This window comes from Oikopleura dioica, chromosome 2 (assembly GCF_907165135.1).
Source record: "Oikopleura dioica chromosome 2, OKI2018_I68_1.0, whole genome shotgun sequence".
NCBI classification, from domain to species: Eukaryota; Metazoa; Chordata; class Appendicularia; order Copelata; family Oikopleuridae; genus Oikopleura; species Oikopleura dioica.
The window spans coordinates 15,467,597-15,484,805 of NC_137292.1; the positions used below are offsets into that span (position 1 = coordinate 15,467,597).

Genomic DNA, 17,209 nt, shown 5'->3' on the forward strand with positions numbered 1-17,209 from the left:
CTTTTCAAATCCAAGTATGATACGGGGATGTTCCCATTTACGTCGATTTCGTATGCAATTCAACACTTCGGTTTTATCCGCCAGTTCAAAAGCCCCTACTCTTCTTGAAAATGAAGGGATCTTTTTCCACGGTCAATCCATCGATGGCGCTACTTCTTCAGTTTCCACTTTTGCGCCTAAGCTCTTTGAGACAGAAATAAAAAATGTCCAGCTTGTATCTGCTGGAATTGGCTTCTCCGTGATTCTGGCAAACGGAGAGCTCTACGGCTGTGGGCTGAATACTTCTGGACAACTTGGGTAAGAGACTTGCCAAAAGAATGAAAATTAAATTCTTTAAGATTTCAGGGGTACTCTAAATATCACGCGGAAAAGCTCGAATCTGAAGTGAAAAACTTGGAAATCGTCAAAACTCTTAGCAAAATAAAAACGTCGAAGCTTCCTTCAAGTCAGATTATTTCGATTTCCGCGGGTCGCCAGCACTTTGGCTTTGTAACGGACACTGGAAAGGTGCACCTTCTTGGGTCAAATCGAAGTGGTCAATGTGGAAGAAGAGTGAACTTTGATGAAAGCTCTTTTGAGCGACCAACAGAGTTTGTTTTCGACACAGCGGTTCGTTTCGGATCTCCAGCCGTCAAAATATCATGCGCGTTTGACTCAACCTTGGTCTTGCTAGAAAATGGAAGGGTTATTTCATTTGGTAATGGTTGGGACGGACAGCTAGGAAGAGGCGACTTTGTTTCCGACCACAGTCCGAACTTTGTCGATTGCGAAGAGCGTTTTGTTGATATTGATTCTTGTGCCGACTGGACTCTTGCGAGAACGGAAGATGGGCGAATTTTCGGCTGGGGAAATAACGAATACAATCAGATTTCATGTAAAAAACAATCAGGCAACCCCAGTTCTTATGTGTTCTTTTAGCGCAAGAAGTTGATCGAATCGGCAAGCCACAAGAGATCTTCTTTGACGAGTTCTTCGAAAACATCAAAGTCCTCAAAATCGCGTGCACATCAAGTCAAGGCTTTGCACTTGTCGAATCTGATGTTAAAACTGGCACAGCTCTGTATAGCTGGGGCTACGGATTTCATAATGATGTCTCCACGGAACCGACGACTAGAAAATATCCACAAGAGATTGCGCTCGATGTCAATATCAAGGTAAATGAGTATAATTCGATACTTTATCTTACTTTCCATAGAATATTTTCGGAGGTGTTAATGCTCTGGCAGTTCTCACGGAAAATGATGATCTTCTAACTTTTGGCAAAAACGAAAAAGATGTTCTCGGCCATTTGAACCGCGGAAATCTCGCAGAATACATCATCGAAACTCCAAAGACGATTTCCCAAGTGGCGATCGGCCTGAATCACGTCATTATAGCTGGCAGCAAAGAAACGAAAAAGGTTGAATCAACTTTCAGCCATCAAGTTGTTGAAGATAGCACTCCGATACAAAATATAATTGAAGCTGAAATCGCTGCTGTTATGGAAAATGACTCTACCTCGACGCCAACTGAAGACATAAAGAATAATTCTCAAAAGAAAGATGCTCCTGAAAAGCCTGTCAAGGAAGATCTGCAAGAGAAACGTGGATATCAGGGCAAAAACTTTGACCCCAACTTCAAAAAATTCGCCAAGCCAGCTCCTCAAGAAGATGCTCCAAGAAGAGGCTACGTGGGCAAAAACTTTAACCCGAACTATAAATCGGATCCGATTAAAGTCCACCATAACCCCAAAACATATCATAAACAGGGAAAGAACTTCGACCCCAACTACAAGAAGAAATTCAACCAGCCACCTTCTGAATATGGATACAAAGGCAAAAACTACGACCCGGACTATCATCTTAAGAAAAAGCAGCAGCGAGAAAATAAAAATAATCCTCACTTCAAACAATCTTCTGAAAGTTCAACTGAAAGCTTTGGTTATAAAGGGAGAAACTACGACCCGGATTACTATAAAAAGAAATATCAAAAATAAAAGAAATTCGTTGACATAAATAATACTTTTGGAAGTAGAATGCTTATAAGCTCATATTTCCGCCGTCTTTTTCTTTTTCGAAGCATGGGCATCTTATCAGGATTATTCAGTGATGAGCATATTTTGAAATTATTTTATTACATGTCCGTCAAATATTTGCATCTTGCTTTTCAGAAATCGTCTTCATTCTTTGCATTTTGTTATTCTTTATGATCGTCATTCTGGCAAGAAATCTTCCTTCTCGAGTCATCCCTGTACTTTCTGTAGAAGGCGATACTCGGAAAGGCTAATGTTAGACTCAAGGCAGCCATAACGTAGTTCATCGTTGCGTATTCTCCATTTTTGAGACTTATCCAGTTCGAAAAGAATAGTTATTTTGCTTTTTTGAATTTTTTCGAACTTTGGTTGAAGTCTAAAATGGGAATCAAAAGCAAAGTGAACGGCTGGATCAGAACAGAAATAGAGCCAAAAACGAAACTATAAAAATAAGGGATGAAAATGTCTTATCAACTTTACCCATAAACATTTTGTGGAAAAAGATAAAAATATGCCGGGTTCCACATGACTCCGAAAGCTCGGCCAATATTGTGGAGAATGCAAGACCTGAAAATTTCAATACCTATTTGCGAGTAATTTCTCAACTTACGCCATCGCTAGGTCCTTATCTCTTTGCGCCTGAAGAAAACTACTGGCAGATAGCATGATCGCACTGGTGATGAAAGATGTTCCAAGACCAAATGCATCTCCTTTTTGTGAGCCATTTTTGTTCATGAATTTCCGGCACAAGTCACAGTACATACCAGGAAGAAGACCGCAAAACAAGAAAATGAAGGCCAATTGACTCTTTATCAGGGATATTTTCGAGGAAAAGACTTGTCTTGCCATAATTTACAGTAGTTGAAATTGAAGTCCTGTCCTGACGTTTGTTGATTGCAGCATTGAATCCAGCTGGATCATCGTCGCCGGCAACCCATTCAGGCCATCCACTTCCTTTAAAAGCCCTTGTCAAATCCCTTGAGACAAATCTTACCGAGCCAGCCAAGATAAGATCCTCGTCTCATCGTCAAGCCAGCATGCCCAAGAAACAAAATGTAAAAGTTAAGATTCTTCAGAACATCCTTTATCGTGTACGTTTCCTCGGAAATATTCCCTGCTTTGTCGTCTTCTTTTGTTTCTATTGAGTATTCTGAGTAAATTTCTTGGCCGCGGATCTTCCGGATGATGAAGGAGTTCTCGAACAGAGAGTACTCAGTATTTGTGGCTATCTTCAAAGGCATCGAGTTTGGCGTCCAGAGAACGAGCTTGCGAAGGGTTTGAATTTAAAATGCACAGGAATCTTAATGAAATCTTAATGCGCACAATAAATTGCAAACCCATCCTTAATCACCGTTATGACAGCAGCACCGAGAGCCCAAACTTTGAAAATAGTGAAAACACCGACATCTAAGTTATCTTAGATTTGATTAACACAAAAGTGATCTCTAGAATACTCTTTAGAATAGCACTTTATTGATTAACCATAGCCATAATTATATTGATAAGCAGTCCAACGGATCCACCAGCACCAAACGCCGATGACAGTGCTAAAAAGTTCGCCTTGTGCGTGAAACGGAGTTGTACCTTGCAAAATTGACAATTTTATCGTTGGTAGGGCCAATGCCATTTTAGCATTGACGATGTGGTTGGAAACTCCTCCCGCAGCCATCAGCGGCCAAGCTGCCCAAATAAGGTCTATGTTGCCTTCGACGAAAATCATTAAGGTGAAGCCCGTCGTTACTAGTGCCCCCGAAATAATCCGAGAGGGAATAAAGCCGAATTTGTCGATGATGACCCCGAGAAGAAGGGCCGTAACGGCATAAGAAACATTTGATATCGTGTAAATATTGTTGAAAAGTCTGTCTCGATCGCTACAATCTTCGTCTCCTGTTACTGTGTCATTCGTACAGTACTTGGAATCGTAATGTTTGATGTCTTTCAGAATCGCTGTTATTTGTCCCTATCGCTGATTTTCCAAAATTCTTGTTGAGTCTTTATAATGAAAATCAACCCTTGCCCAGGACAACCAAAGTCCATTAATGAAGAAAGTTTCCAAGACACAAACTCTGTTCACGGTTGAAATTTAAGCTGTTGAACAGCTGCTTTTCTCTAAATTCAATGAAAATGGTAGTTTCAATCCGATCATAACGCAGCATAAATTCCCTACAATGGTTTTCGAAGACATAATTTTTCTTCGAAATGATTTTGAAACGGACGATGGACTCGGTGAGCGGCTTTATGTACCTGCGGGAATAGTAAAGGCAGAACAAAAGAATTGCAACTGGCTCTTCAAACGTTAACTTGACGCAATTCGTTTTGAAATTTCCGGATGAAAATTTGTAATTTACGGCGTTTTTTATCATAATTCATTTATTCTAAGTTTTGGCAGATTCGATGGGTTGCATGAATTCTTGGCTTTTCATAAGTCCTTGAAGAGCGTATTCCCAGTTTTCTACGATAAGGTACGATAATTTTAGCGAGAAATTATTAATCGTCAGAATTACTTTTTGCACAAGTTGAAGTCCGGCAGTGTTGAGACTTTCGTTACTGTCGTCAATATACGGAAGCTAGAAATAGATGCAAATAATTGTTTGAATGCGAAGACGAACCTGTCTTGTAAAGCGAATGTTCATTCTTGCTCTTTCGGCGCCAGGAGAAGAAATATAAAGAGTACCTCGAAATTTAAACAACGAGATTCAAAAATTAAAACAGCGATAACGACAGAGATGATAGGAGTTCTATCATACCTTCAAACGAGTACGCCAGCTCCTAAACAGTCAAACTCGAATTATTACCGTCATCACTGATCAATGTCACCTGGCTACCACCAAGTGGATTGACCGACCCTTCGCCAACTCTTCGTTTTTGTCGGTTCACACTTATTACAATCTTCATTCAAAATTATCGATAAAATTTCACCTGTAAGCATTTAGCTCATCTTCAAACTCAGTGAGAATTTCTTGGACGTGAACTTTTTGAACTAATTCGCTGATTTTCGCGGCTTCATGCGATTGCTGCATCCATTTCTCCGAAAAACGCCGTTTGATCTAAAAGATCGATCTTTATTGGCATTCATTTGCATGAGAACCTTCATGTAAAGCTCAGCGTAAATGTAGTTATTGAAGATTTCGTTGATAAGCGGGGCTAAGCCACCAATATAAGCGAGTCCAAAGAAGATCCACATAAGCACCATGAATCTGTAGATTACGAAGATCAAGGAATCTTTGAAAGACGGAGTTATGTCTCCAAAACCAACAGTTGTTAGCGAGATAACGACAAAATAGAAAGCATCGAGGAAAGTTCTATTTTCGATGAACTTGAACAGAACGGCGGGAATGAACATCGTGATGACCATTCCAACCAGCGTGTAGAGCAGAATTAGCTGCGATTTCTTTTTGTCACTCAAAGCGCCATTTTCTTTCGAAAAAGAAATATTCGAACAGACTCGCAGATTTTGCCAAGCAAAAAATTGAAGAAGGGAACGCTGGTAAGAGCATAGAACATGGAAAAGAGCTTCCCTCCTTTTGTCGTCGGATATACATCTCCGTAGCCTATCGTAGTTCCAACAACGCCGGCGAAAAAGAAAGAGTTTCGAAAGACCCAAATGTCGGGGCATTGGACGATGAGATTGTTGTGGTCATCGATGTAGCTCTCAATCTTCGAAATGGCGGGATGAGTCTTTTCTTTTGGCTTGGCGGGTTCAGTGCTGTTTCTCTTCTCGAATTGATTCTTGCTGTTTGCCTTGGGTGCAAGTGAAAACAACGAAGACTTTTGGAGAAAAAAATTTAGCTGTCTTCACTTTTCCTGAAGCTCCTCGAGCGCAGCAATAATCGCTTCTTTAGAGTTGATTTCAAGCTTTAAATTTTCAATGTCAAAGTCTTTTCCGTCAATAATCTTTTCGCACTTCGCTTTTTCTTCTTCCAATAATTTTTCAAGGGAAAATCCATTCGATTCATATACCTTCACTTTTTTCTCCAACAATTCCATCTTCAGAATAAACTCATTCGATCAGGAACAGAGAAGGTCAACAAACCTGTGACTTGTAGAACTGATGAAGCTGTTTGACCACATTTTCATTGATTTCATTAGCAATTTTTGCTTGAAATTTACGTCTTTTTGCATTGACCGCCTTATTCTTTGATTTTGGCAGTTGATCGCTGTTATAAATAGTGTAGGGTTCACTTGAGACGACTTCCATCTGGAGAACCTCTGGCTCGCCGCAAGGATCTTTGTCGATTCCTTCCAGTAAGTCCTCCTTTTTCAATGGCCCGTTGACTGAATCATGAATCCTCTGAAAGTCAACTTCCAGGCTGGAACAGTTTTCGCTCTTGTCCTTGATCACCAAGTGCGCCTTGCTCTCGCTCGACACCAGGTCATAATACCTCAAGCTCAACCCGGCGACATGTTCTCTTGAGATTGGAAAGCGCACGCGGATCGCAACAGTTTCTCGAAACGCCAAGCCAAACGTCACATTTTGCTGCTTTGAATTCAGCTTAGCAAAACCTACTGCATCCCTTCTTCGTCGAGTTTTGTTTCTATCGTCGTCTACGGGCAAGAAATGGCCATCATCACTGGAGTGATCCTGGTCGGTGATATGACCGATTCTTTGTGCTTTGAGATACGCTGTGTTTGGTTAAAATGCTCTTTAAAAATATCGAAGATGCATTTTTATAACCGTTCCGTCATGCGCTTTTCTTAGCTTCTCCTCGACCATTTGACATGTTTTTTTTCAAGTGGCCTTTCGATGGCCATAAAGCATGCACCTCCCATTAAAACATAGGCTATGTAAACTGCAAAAACCCATCCAATGTCTTTTAGTGTGGATAGCCTTGAGCCGGCCAAGGAAAGCCGCCTATATTTTCCATTTCTCTTTCGTAAAAGAACCATTTTCAACTTGTTAAGAAAAAAAGTAACCTTTTTTCTAATCAACTTTATCTGAAGTATTCCCACTGCCTTTGATTAGAGGTTTTAATTTCATGTTCTGCCATCGTTTGATTACTTTTTTTAAGAGGCTTAGTTTTTCGTGATTTATTAGGGGTATCTCTCAAACTGTCCTGTGATCGCTGACGGAGATGATAGTTGTTCATCCACAAATCGGCGAAACCGCCTGAAAAAACTCAATGTTATCAAATTCAATTCGAGCTCCCCCTCTATGATTCGCAAACTATGGCTGAAAATAACTATTGTCTAGCTTCTATGGCTCTAATTCGGTGAGTACAGTATTAAAATTGTTACCTCCAGGAGCTGGAATAGGCTGAAACATCTTTCAAGTGGTTTTTATTTTATTTCTCTCAAGAAAAGTTAGAAATCAAGCCGATGTTCTTGGCCGCCAAGGCTAAGCAAAAACTCATCAGCCATAAGTGTGTGCTCATGTCTACCCGAAAATGACCAGGAGATTTGAGTTCGTCCAATTCAATGATAATATTGGCAGCATTGGCAACACAATTTTATAGATCGACATAGACTGAAACGATCCAGTAGAGCATGACTTGAATATATGAAGATTGAGAAGAGGTAAGAATTTTATTATACGGAGGTCGGAAACAGTGCGGTCATCATGAATCTGGTGAACTTTTCTAGTTAGTGCAAATAAGTTGAATTAACAAGAGTCCACAGAAATTGAGGATCGTTTTCATCGAATGGAACAACTTTGATTGACTTCATATGGTCTTTCTCTCCTCTCCAAGCAAGTTCTTTTCCTTTGATAAAGATTTTTAATTATATTTTTTTTAAAAAGTGCTACCTTGACTGTTGGTGACTGTTGCCTTTATCCACCAATCTTCGCAATCCGCCATCTAAAAAATTACGATGCCCGGCTTTTTAACTTGAATTATTTACGTTGCATGCTTTTTGAAGCTTCCAAACTTGCGAAAAACCATCTCTTCCGATTTCATGGTGTTTCACTTGGTCTCCGATGTCAATCATTTCTGAGAAAAATTTTCCTTTTCTTCAACGATGACTATTTAACAAACCTTTTGCAAAACTTGCTCGACAATCTTTCCCTCCGCAGCCATGCGTATTGATAAATTACTCGTTCAATTTGTAAGTCGGTTCAATTTCAAGATGATGAACTTCGATCTCAGGTGTTGTCAGCATATATGGAAGGTAGAGGTTTCCGCAGGTTACAGAGAACTAAAACTCATTTCATCAACTGAATATGCTCGGGGATTATTTAACCTCTTTGTTATTATTGTTAATGAACCCAACAAGCTGGTTATAAAAGCATCTCGGCCCATCCTCCATCTCGATGCAAACATCCTCACAATCCATATCATAGCAAGTATTCGTTACAGGTGGTAATATTTCGCAGAGATCGCCTGTTATATCTTCCGGGCACTTATTTCGAAAAATCAATGGGGTAATGGTATACATCGGGGCGGCGCCGCTCGCTCGATCCGCGCTCCGCAAGAACCTATTTTCACGAGGCCGTAAAATCTGAACGGATCGAGATTTTTCGAGATTTAAACAGATTCGGAATCCTCAAAGTCTCTTCTACAAACTGATCGAAAATTATAACAATTTTCAAAAGAAACAATGTGAAAAGTGCCAGTTTCCTTCAAATGACATTTTCTCCTGAATTTCTCATCCAAATTTTTTGAAAATTAGACTGTCTTGTAGAGAATCGTCAGCTCTACAATTCCTGTTTTTCAGATTTCTGTTTTAAGCTTTTATTAATTTTACATCGCAATTTGTAAAGAGCGCTACTTCTTCTCGCGCCTCTCCGCTGCATATTTCTCGCGCCGCGCTTGGTTTGAAGCTAGAAGACATAATTTTTGAAAGCCTAAATGAAAATTCTGAAAAACAGAAATTGTAGAGCTGACGATTCTCTACAAGACAGTCTAATTTTCAAAAAATTGGATGAGAAATTCAGGAGAAAATGTCATTTGAAGGAAACTGGCACTTTTCACATTGTTTCTCTTTGAAAATTGTTTTAATTTTCGATCAGTTAGTAGAAGAGACTTTGAGGATTCCGAATCTGTTTAAATCTCGAAAAATCTCGATCCGTTCAGATTTAACGGCCTCGTGAGAAATAGGTTCTTGCGGAGCGCGGATCGAGCGAGCGGCGCCGCCCCGATGTATACCATTACCCTTAAGGTGGTAGATATCAAGAAAAAAAATTTCCATTTTTTTGCCTCAAACTTTTTCTACGAATAGTTTCGAGTTTTAAGCAAAAACTTTTTGATTGGACCACGTGATTTTTCACAAAATCGCCTCTAACATTTCGAAATTTGTCCATTTCATAAAAAATCGACTTATTTTTAGTTATCAAGAATGATAATTGTCCCAAAAACATAAATAAAAACCCCTGAAAACATTTTTAAAATGATTTTAACACCGCTGAATTAAAATTCAAAAGTTTAAATTTTCGTCGAAAAACGCGAAAATTAGGAAATCGACTTTTTCTTTAAAAATTTCTGAAATCAAAATTTCTGGCCTCCATAGGATCTAGACAAGGGTCTTATCTTACTTCTCAGAAGAAAATATATTTCGCCCTTTAGAAGGGTTTCGAGAAAAGTCTGCCAAGAAAATGGTCATTTTTAGCGATTTCCGAATTTTCAACGCCATTTTTTACGATTTTTCTCTTGGAAATTTAGAGATCGGCCTTCCATAGGCATGAGATAAGGGCCTCAACCCTTTATTAAAACAAAAATCATAGGTCACTATGTTACGATTGGGAGAAAAGTCTGCCAGAAAATCCCAATTCTTGATATCTACCTCCTTAAACTATGAAAAGATATTCACAAAAAATATTTAAAGATTTTACCCAAAAGATGGTGAATTTGTTGATGGTTTCGTTGTTGTCGTCGCTAACGTTGTTGTTGTGGAAAGGTTCATATCTTTCATACAGAGGCAATTGAACTTGTGTCCGTAGCGTTTTTTAAATGAGGTAGAAATTGAGACAAAATGAAAAAATTACTGTTAATTTTGCAAAAGGTTTTCCCACTGGATTTGATTTGTATGACCGGAACTCTGTTTTTATCTTCGTGGTCAAAAAGTCGCAGTCAATTGATTTCGTGGCATCAATATGATTGCTAGGAACAGGAGCTTCCAAATTGAGGCCATCATTCAACCAAAAATGAGCTTTTTTCTCTTAGGTTAAGTACCCCATCCAAATTTTTTCGTCAGGACATTTTCCCCAAAGAAAATCTTTGATAAACTCTACTTTTTCAACAGACTCTATCTGAAGTGGTTTGTCTTGGCGAGATTCGCAGAAATCTACGCAACTATCCCAAGACATCTCTGATGATGAGCTGCTACATTCATCAAGTGCATGTGACGCGGCATTATCTCTGAAATTTCAGTGCCTTAATTGCTCCAGAAAATTTTATTTAAATTATTCAATATTTCAAAAACAAATTTTTAACCTTGTATAAAAAGCTTCAGCGGAATATAAAAAATGAGAAAAATCTCATTTCAGAAACAAATGATTTTCTTGAAAAGAGAAACGAGTTTTTATTCAAAAAAGAAAATTTGAATTTTCATAAAAATAGACCGCATTATGCGAGTGAGTTTTTAAAAGTTTTTGGTCATTTGGTATTTACTTGTTCCTGGTTTCTTTTCAGAATAATTCATTTTTAATGAATTTGAAATTTCATATTGGTTGTCTGAGGGTAGTCCTTGTCTGGAATTCCATTCTTACCTGTCAGACAATCGAAATCAAAGTCAAAAATGGGATGAGTAAAGAGAAGGGGTGCTCGATTTCGAGGACGTTTCGCTTCTGCACGCTCCCTTCGGCCTATTTTCAGAAAAACGCGCGGTAGAGGGCGCGTTTTTTCAAACTGGGAAGATCCATTTTGAGTTTCATTCGAGTATTTTCTCTCCTATGGGGGAGTGGTCCGAGCTCGCCTGTACTGCAATAGCGAGTCAACCCGTGAGAAGAGCGGAGCAAGCCCCTAACTGCATCCGACGCGCCTTTTTAAGGTTGTGGCGGTTTTCTAGCCCACTTGCGCCTTATTAAGGCTATAACCTCTCTTTTGGCCTCTCTGGAAAACGGACTTCCCTTGGTCGATTTCAAAAATTTAAAGGGCAAACATACTTGTTTTCTCCTAAAGAATTCAAAAAGCCATCAAAAATACTTTTCTCTGGTAATTTTTTGCTCTAGAATCATTCAAAAATCGCCGATCGGTTTTCCGAGAAAACCGGAAGCTCTGAGGTAAAATAAATCCGACAATGTTATTTAGTAAAGCACATTCTATGATCCCTTTGGAAAAAATTTCAAGAAATTGTGTAAATTATGATTCTAGTTCTCTCTTCTTTTAAATCTCTTTTGTTTATAGACTGACGCTTGAGATCCGCGCAGCCAATCAAAGCGCGATGAATCTCTTGACTCACACGCTCGCCAACAGCGCTCTCTTTTTGGCCTGGAGGATAGCACTCCGCGCAGCGCGTCCACGCGCATTTTTATCCTCAGGTGCCAGTACTAACATGGCCCTAGAATGAAAATTTGAAGAGATTTCGAAGATTTTTCCATAGGGATTGTAGAGAAGGCTTTAATCTATTAATTGATCAAAAAATCTACCTCTGTAATGGTAAAATTCTTCGGAAAACCGATCGGCGTTTTTTAAATGATTGTAAAGTCGAAATTTCAAAAGAAAAATTAATTTTTGATCGCATTTCTGAAATCTACGATAGATTTTGAGTATATGAGTCTTTTTAATTTTTGAAATCGACCAAGGGTAGTCGGTTTTCCGAAGAGGCCAAAAGAGAGGTTATAGCCTTAACCCTAGAACACCATACCTTTTGGAATCAGCAGGAAATTCTAAGAACTTTGACCATTTTAGTTTTCGGAAATTCTACTTCCGGTCTGATTCTAGAGCCGGAAGTTGACGAAATTGATGAGTAAGGATAAAGTGTGACCTATCAAATTGATGCTTGAATCTTTCTCATGGAGAATTTGAGGAGGAAAAGGAAGGTGTATTGAAGGAAAATTAACAGAAGACATTTTCTTTCTCAGACTTGGCTAAGGATGGATCGGTTTTCTGTTTGATGAACGAATACTGGGAAGAAGGAGGACTAGGGATAGTTGTAGCATGAAGGTATTCTAGATAAAAACAGGGACTCGCTCCCCAGCGCAAGCGCCTTTCGCGCAGAAAATTCTATAAGAATCGAGAGACCATAACGCCCGTTCGAATTTGTCGATACGGACCTTCTCGAGCAGCGGGCAAGGTATCGCTTCCGGCCTTTGTGGCTAAGATCAAGTGTAGTATCTGTTCTTCTCAGTGTGACAGCTGGGACCGTCCCTACTGGGACGTCTATTGTCACCCTGATTTTGGAACTAGGGATGCAGTTAGGGGCTTGCTCCGCTCTTCCCACGGGTTGACTCGCTATTGCAGTACCGGCGAGCTCGGCCCACTCCCCATGGGGAGAAACAATTCAAACGAAACTCAAAAGGATCTTCCCAGATGTATACGGGCGTTCACGCTCCGACGTGCTTTTAAGGTTAACGAAGTTTTCCAGCCCACTTCCGCCTTACAGACCCCCAACACCATACCTTTTAGAATCACCAGAGAATTTTAAGAACTTTGATGGTTTTAGATTCTAGAAAGTCCACTTCCGGTCGATTCTAGAGCCGGAAGTTGAGGAAATTTGGGAATACTGGTAGAGTGTGACCTATCAAATCGATGCCCAGAAGATTTTGAGTCATCCTATGATCAATATATCAGAAGACATAGTCTCAAACATGGCCAAACCGACCGGTAAAATTATGTAAAAAGCCATAAATTGATGATTTTTTCAGTTTTATTCGGTTTGTCTGACCGCGGTTCGGGTTGGTTACCCTTCCAAAAGACTAGAAATTTCACAAGCTTTAATTTAATAGGTCACATGCATGCCTTTATTAAGTTTTAAGCCAACTTCCGGCTCTAGAATCGACCGGAAGTGGACTTTTCTAGAATCTAAAACCATCAAAGTTCTTAAAATTCTCTGGTGATTCTAAAAGGTATGGTGTTGGGGGTCTGTAAGGCGGAAGTGGGCTGGAAAACTTCGTTAACCTTAAAAAGCACGTCTCCGCACTCGCTGTCTGAAACGGAGTACTCGCTGCATTTGACATGAGTTGGACTGAGGAACTCAATAAGAAAGTTAATTGTGAGAATATGCCAATAAACTCATGTCCCTGATTAAACTCATTTTTCAATTAATTATTCAATTATTGAACTTATTCAACAATAAAACTTAGAATATAGTGTGACTTGATGCGGCAGCCTTCGCTTAGCGTCATACCGCGTAGAATAAACCAGTTCTCGTCCGATCACTGAAGTCAAACTACGACGGGCGAGGTTAGTACTTACATGGGTGACCGGTTGGGAATACCTCGTGCGCTAAGCATTTTGACTTTTTCGGCACGTAAATGATTTACTAATCGTCCTTTTTGTGAGGACCCCTTTACATAAATACTGAGTACACTGATAGCAAAGAAAAGTCACGATGTTTGTGTGAGGCAAGTATTGACAGTTGAGCGTGGCCCGGCGGGCCGCGTGGCGCTTGTGAAAAAGCGCCCTCTGTCACGCGCTTTTCTGAAAGAGGCCGAAAATAGGAGCGAGCAGCGACAAAACGACCTCGAAATCAAGCACCCCTTCTTTTTACTCATCCCATTTTTGAGTCCGATTTCGATTGTCTAACAGGTAAGAATCGTCTCCATGCCCATTCTCTCCTATCCCTCTCGCCTCTTACAAACAAGAAACTTTGACGTGCTTTTTTAAGGTTAAGGAAGTTATTTCACCCACTTCCTTGTTTTTAGACCATACATATTTGGAATCAGTGGAGAAAATCTAGAAACTTGACCGTTTTAGTTTTCGAAATTCACTTCCGGTTACGATTCTAGAGCCGGAAATGCACGAAATTTATAAGAAAAGCATGCATATGACCTATCAAATTAAAGCTTACAACAAGTCAAGTCATTAAGGATCAAAACCGAGTCCAACCGTCGTCAAAAACCGCCGGTAAACAACCGGTAAAAATTGAAAAAATTCTCACTAAATCATGCTTTTTTCATAGTTTTACCGGTCAGTTTAACCGCGGTTGGGACTGTTTCTTCTAATTAATCGATGATGAGATGACTGAAAATCTTCTGCGCATCCATTTGATACATCACACTTTACCCTGACTCCAAAATTTAGCCTACTTCCGGCTCTAGAATCGCAACCGGAAGTGAATTTCGAAAAACTAAAACGGTCAAGTTTCTAGATTTTCTCCACTGATTCCAAATATGTATGGTGTTCTGGGTCTAAAAACAAGGAAGTGGGCGAAATAACTTCCTTAACCTTAAAAAAGCACGTCTTTATGAACAGCGGGCTCCCGCCCAGTCCAGACACTCTTAAAAAAGTGGCCGGAGATTTCTGGCCGACTTCGACGCGCTTTTCCAGGTGGTGGAGGTTTTCTAGCCCATTCACGCCGTATAAACCCAAGAACACCATACCTTTTGAAATCAGCAGGAGATTCTTAGAACTTTGACCATCATAGCTCTTGAAAATTCCACTTCCGGTCCGATTCTAGAGCCGGAAGTTGACGAAATTTCGGAGTAAGGATAAAGTGTGACCTATCAAATTGATTCTCAGAAGAGTCATCTCATTATCGATTCATTTAACCCGTTGCCGAGCGCGTAGCATCCTGAATGCTACGCGCGCTTTCAATGCTTTTAAGGAAAAGTTAACATTGAGAATTCTCATAAATTTTTTGATTTTATAAAATTTCAACCTTTTTCAAATAGATCTTACGCTTTAAAATTATAAAAATATTGTTGTTTGCCGCTAGAAAATGCAAAAGAAAAAGTGAAGTCAGCCCTCGCGGCGCTTCCTTTCTATTGTTTCACAGCGCGCCATTGTCTTTTTCTCTAGACTTGAAAAACGGCGCCGCTGAAGGAACCGTCATTCTTTCTTGATTTTCGGTCTTTTACCTTTTCGGAAAATTTGTGAAAAAGTATGAATCTAGTAGAAAAGGCTTCAGTGAATACCCACAAGTAAAAATTATGAATAAAGACAAAGTAATAGTGGGAGAAAAATGCGCTCAAAGTCGTAGCATTTCGGATGCTTCGCGAGCGGCAAGCCAATGTAGCGTAGCGCTCGGCAACGGGTTAAAGAAACAAACTCAACCGCCGTCGTACCGACCGGCAAAAATATGGAAAAATGCATAAATTTATGATTTTTTTATTTTTAGCGATTGATTTGACCTCGGTCGGGATTGATTTTCTCTTGGATGATAGGGAATCTTCTGAGAATCAATTTGATAGGTCACACTTTATCCTTACTCCGAAATTTCGTCAACTTCCGGCTCTAGAATCGGACCGGAAGTGGAATTTTCAAGAGCTATGAGGGTCAAAGTTCTAAGAATCTCCTGCTGATTTCAAAAGGTATGGTGTTCTTGGGTTTATACGGCGTGAATGGGCTAGCAAACCTCCACCACCTGGAAAAGCGCGTCGAAGTCGGCCAGAAATCTCCGGCCACCTTTTTTAAGAGTGTCTGGACTGGGCGGGAGCCCGCTGTTCATAAAGTTTCTTGTTTGTAAGAGGCGAGAGGGATAGGAGAGAGTGGGCATGGAGACGATTCTTACCTGTTAGACAATCGAAATCGGACTCAAAAATGGGATGAGTAAAGAGAAGGGGTGCTTGATTTCGAGGTCGTTTTGTCGCTGCTCGCTCCTATTTTCGGCCTCTTTTCAGAAAAGCGCGTGACAGAGGGCGCTTTTTCACAAGCGCCACGCCGCCCGCCGGGCCACGCTCAACGCTCAATGCTTGTCTCCCACAAACATGGTGACTTTTTCTCTATCAGTGTATCAAATTAGCTCGATTTATCTTATTTGCAATTTAAAGGGGTCCTCACAAAAAGGATGATCTACTTCCTGAAAAAAGTCAAAATGCTTAGCGCACGAGGTATTCCCAACCGGTCACCCATGTAAGTACTAACCCCGCCCGTCGTAGTTTGACTTCAGTGATCGGACGAGAACTGGTTTATTCTACGCGGTATGACGCTAAGCGAAGGCTTCTCCTTCAAGTCACATTATATACTGAGTTTTACTTTTGAATTAGTTCAATTATTGAATAAAGAAGGGGAAAAATGGACATGAGTTTATTGGTATGTTCACGCGATTGAACTTCTTTTTGAGTTCATCACTGCGACACGTCTCAAACGCACCGACAACTCCGTTTCAGACATTGAGTGCGGAACGTGGACGCCTGTATTTAACTGGATCTCCAGTTTCTAAATCTGTTTTGAGTCTCATTTGGATTGTTTCTCCCCCGTGGGGGAGTGGGCCGAGCTCGCCGGTACTGCAATAGCGAGTCAACCCGTGGGAAGAGCGGAGCAAGCCCCTAACTGCATCCCTAGTTCCAAAAATCAGGGTGACAATAGACGTCCCAGTAGGGACGGTCCCAGCTGTCACACTGAGAAGAACAGATACTACACTTGATCTTAGCCACAAAGGCCGGAAGCGATACCTTGCCCGCTGCTCGAGAAGGTCCGTATCGACAAATTCGAACGGGCGTTATGGTCTCTCGATTCTTATAGAATTTTCTGCGCGAAAGGCGCTTGCGCTGGGGAGCGAGTCCCTGTTTTTTATCTAGAATACCTTCATGCTACAACTATCCCTAGTCCTCCTTCTTCCCAGTATTCGTTCATCAAACAGAAAACCGATCCATCCTTAGCCAAGTCTGAGAAACAAAATTTATTCAGCATAAATTACGTCTAATGAATGTCTTGTCTGGGCTCTTACTCAATAATCTCCTGTCAATTTTCCTTCAATACACCTTCCTTTTCCTACTTAAAATTCTCCATGAGAAACACTCAAGGTTATTTTTAACTCAGAATGACCCAAAACAAGCAACAGTTGACCTAGAAAAGGAAGAGCCGTGGGGGATTTGCACTTGGCTTGATATTGACATTTTTTTATCAAGATCTCGCTGACTGTTTTTGCTCATCTTGAATTCTGCATTTCCATCCTACCGATGGCCTTGGAAATTCGTTTCTCACACAAATTATCGTCAATTCCTGGTTTTCCATCTCCGGAATTTAGCTGAACCGATGCTCCCGGATTATCTGTCTGCTTGATAGAATTAACAGTCAGCGATTCCACTGAATGATAAATGGCTCTCAAATATCTCAAATGGAAAGCCGCTTCGCAAAAATGATCTTTCCAATCAAGTCTGAAATGCTGGCGAAGCCGCTCCGCGGCTTTAATTTTAACAAAAGCCGCTACACGACAATTTTT

At 40.4% G+C, this 17,209-nt stretch overlaps 5 protein-coding genes, 1 long non-coding RNA gene, 2 other non-coding genes and 2 pseudogenes across 9 annotated transcripts in view; 4 read left to right on the forward strand and 6 right to left on the reverse strand.

Moving 5' to 3' along the window:
* LOC145698480 (endoplasmic reticulum disulfide reductase DNAJC10-like) overlaps nucleotides 1–15,662 on the reverse strand; it is a 54,685-nt gene extending 39,023 nt beyond the window's left edge. The window contains exon 1 of the mRNA XM_081775683.1: nucleotides 15,557–15,662. The gene's annotated coding sequence lies outside the window, so the exon portion shown is untranslated. The remainder of the gene's footprint in view (nucleotides 1–15,556) is intronic.
* Nucleotides 20–1,984, forward strand: LOC145696295 (RCC1-like G exchanging factor-like protein). The gene is made up of 4 exons (XM_081773309.1): nucleotides 20–297; nucleotides 339–874; nucleotides 919–1,154; nucleotides 1,196–1,984. Exons 1-4 carry the CDS (start codon nucleotides 53–55, stop codon nucleotides 1,973–1,975), a joined length of 1,797 nt encoding a protein of 598 aa, XP_081629435.1. The 5' UTR covers nucleotides 20–52; the 3' UTR covers nucleotides 1,976–1,984.
* On the reverse strand, nucleotides 2,115–2,814 carry LOC145699762 (uncharacterized). Its single transcript, XM_081777027.1, has 3 exons — nucleotides 2,622–2,814; nucleotides 2,492–2,578; nucleotides 2,115–2,452 (listed from the first exon to the last, which is right to left on the reverse strand). The coding sequence occupies exons 1-3, from the start codon at nucleotides 2,771–2,773 to the stop codon at nucleotides 2,347–2,349; spliced, it is 345 nt and encodes a 114-aa protein (XP_081633153.1). The 5' UTR covers nucleotides 2,774–2,814; the 3' UTR covers nucleotides 2,115–2,346.
* LOC145698483 (uncharacterized) lies at nucleotides 2,824–3,273 on the reverse strand. The gene is made up of 3 exons (XM_081775685.1): nucleotides 3,006–3,273; nucleotides 2,897–2,965; nucleotides 2,824–2,852 (listed from the first exon to the last, which is right to left on the reverse strand). The coding sequence occupies exons 1-3, from the start codon at nucleotides 3,250–3,252 to the stop codon at nucleotides 2,824–2,826; spliced, it is 345 nt and encodes a 114-aa protein (XP_081631811.1). The 5' UTR covers nucleotides 3,253–3,273.
* LOC145699979 (uncharacterized) lies at nucleotides 7,552–8,329 on the reverse strand. The gene is made up of 5 exons (XR_014134115.1): nucleotides 8,189–8,329; nucleotides 7,984–8,143; nucleotides 7,850–7,938; nucleotides 7,755–7,806; nucleotides 7,552–7,710 (listed from the first exon to the last, which is right to left on the reverse strand). It is a non-coding gene; the product is annotated as an uncharacterized LOC145699979 (long non-coding RNA).
* On the forward strand, nucleotides 12,181–12,370 carry LOC145700867 (U2 spliceosomal RNA). The gene has a single exon (XR_014134237.1). It is a non-coding gene; the product is annotated as a U2 spliceosomal RNA (small nuclear RNA).
* On the forward strand, nucleotides 13,218–13,336 carry LOC145700869 (5S ribosomal RNA; annotated as a pseudogene).
* Nucleotides 13,599–17,209, forward strand: part of LOC145696263 (ferrochelatase, mitochondrial-like) — a 40,675-nt gene continuing 37,064 nt past the window's right edge. Inside the window, exon 1 of one of the 2 annotated variants that reach the window (XM_081773264.1) lies at nucleotides 13,599–13,632. The gene's annotated coding sequence lies outside the window, so the exon portion shown is untranslated. The remainder of the gene's footprint in view (nucleotides 13,633–17,209) is intronic. The other variant, XM_081773265.1, reaches the window with a different exon arrangement.
* LOC145700853 (5S ribosomal RNA) lies at nucleotides 15,861–15,979 on the reverse strand (annotated as a pseudogene).
* On the reverse strand, nucleotides 16,247–16,437 carry LOC145700866 (U2 spliceosomal RNA). Its single transcript, XR_014134236.1, has one exon. It is a non-coding gene; the product is annotated as a U2 spliceosomal RNA (small nuclear RNA).

Excerpts from the sequence above, each read along its gene's own strand:
- LOC145699762 (XM_081777027.1), bottom strand. The coding sequence starts at position 2,773 with ATGTACTGTGACTTGTGCCGGAAATTCATGAACAAAAATGGCTCACAA. Across the intron at positions 2,579-2,621 it reads GATAAGGACCTAGCGATGGC|GTCTTGCATTCTCCACAATA; the intron begins GTAAGTTGAGAA and ends TGAAATTTTCAG. Across the intron at positions 2,453-2,491 it reads TTTCCACAAAATGTTTATGG|TTTCGTTTTTGGCTCTATTT; the intron begins GTAAAGTTGATA and ends TTATTTTTATAG.
- LOC145698483 (XM_081775685.1), bottom strand. The coding sequence starts at position 3,252 with ATGCCTTTGAAGATAGCCACAAATACTGAGTACTCTCTGTTCGAGAAC. Across the intron at positions 2,966-3,005 it reads ATCTTATCTTGGCTGGCTCG|GAAGTGGATGGCCTGAATGG; the intron begins GTAAGATTTGTC and ends GGGCTTTTAAAG. Across the intron at positions 2,853-2,896 it reads CAATGCTGCAATCAACAAAC|ACAAGTCTTTTCCTCGAAAA; the intron begins GTCAGGACAGGA and ends AATTATGGCAAG.
- LOC145696295 (XM_081773309.1), top strand. The coding sequence starts at position 53 with ATGCAATTCAACACTTCGGTTTTATCCGCCAGTTCAAAAGCCCCTACT. Across the intron at positions 875-918 it reads CGAATACAATCAGATTTCAT|CGCAAGAAGTTGATCGAATC; the intron begins GTAAAAAACAAT and ends GTGTTCTTTTAG. Across the intron at positions 1,155-1,195 it reads CGCTCGATGTCAATATCAAG|AATATTTTCGGAGGTGTTAA; the intron begins GTAAATGAGTAT and ends TACTTTCCATAG.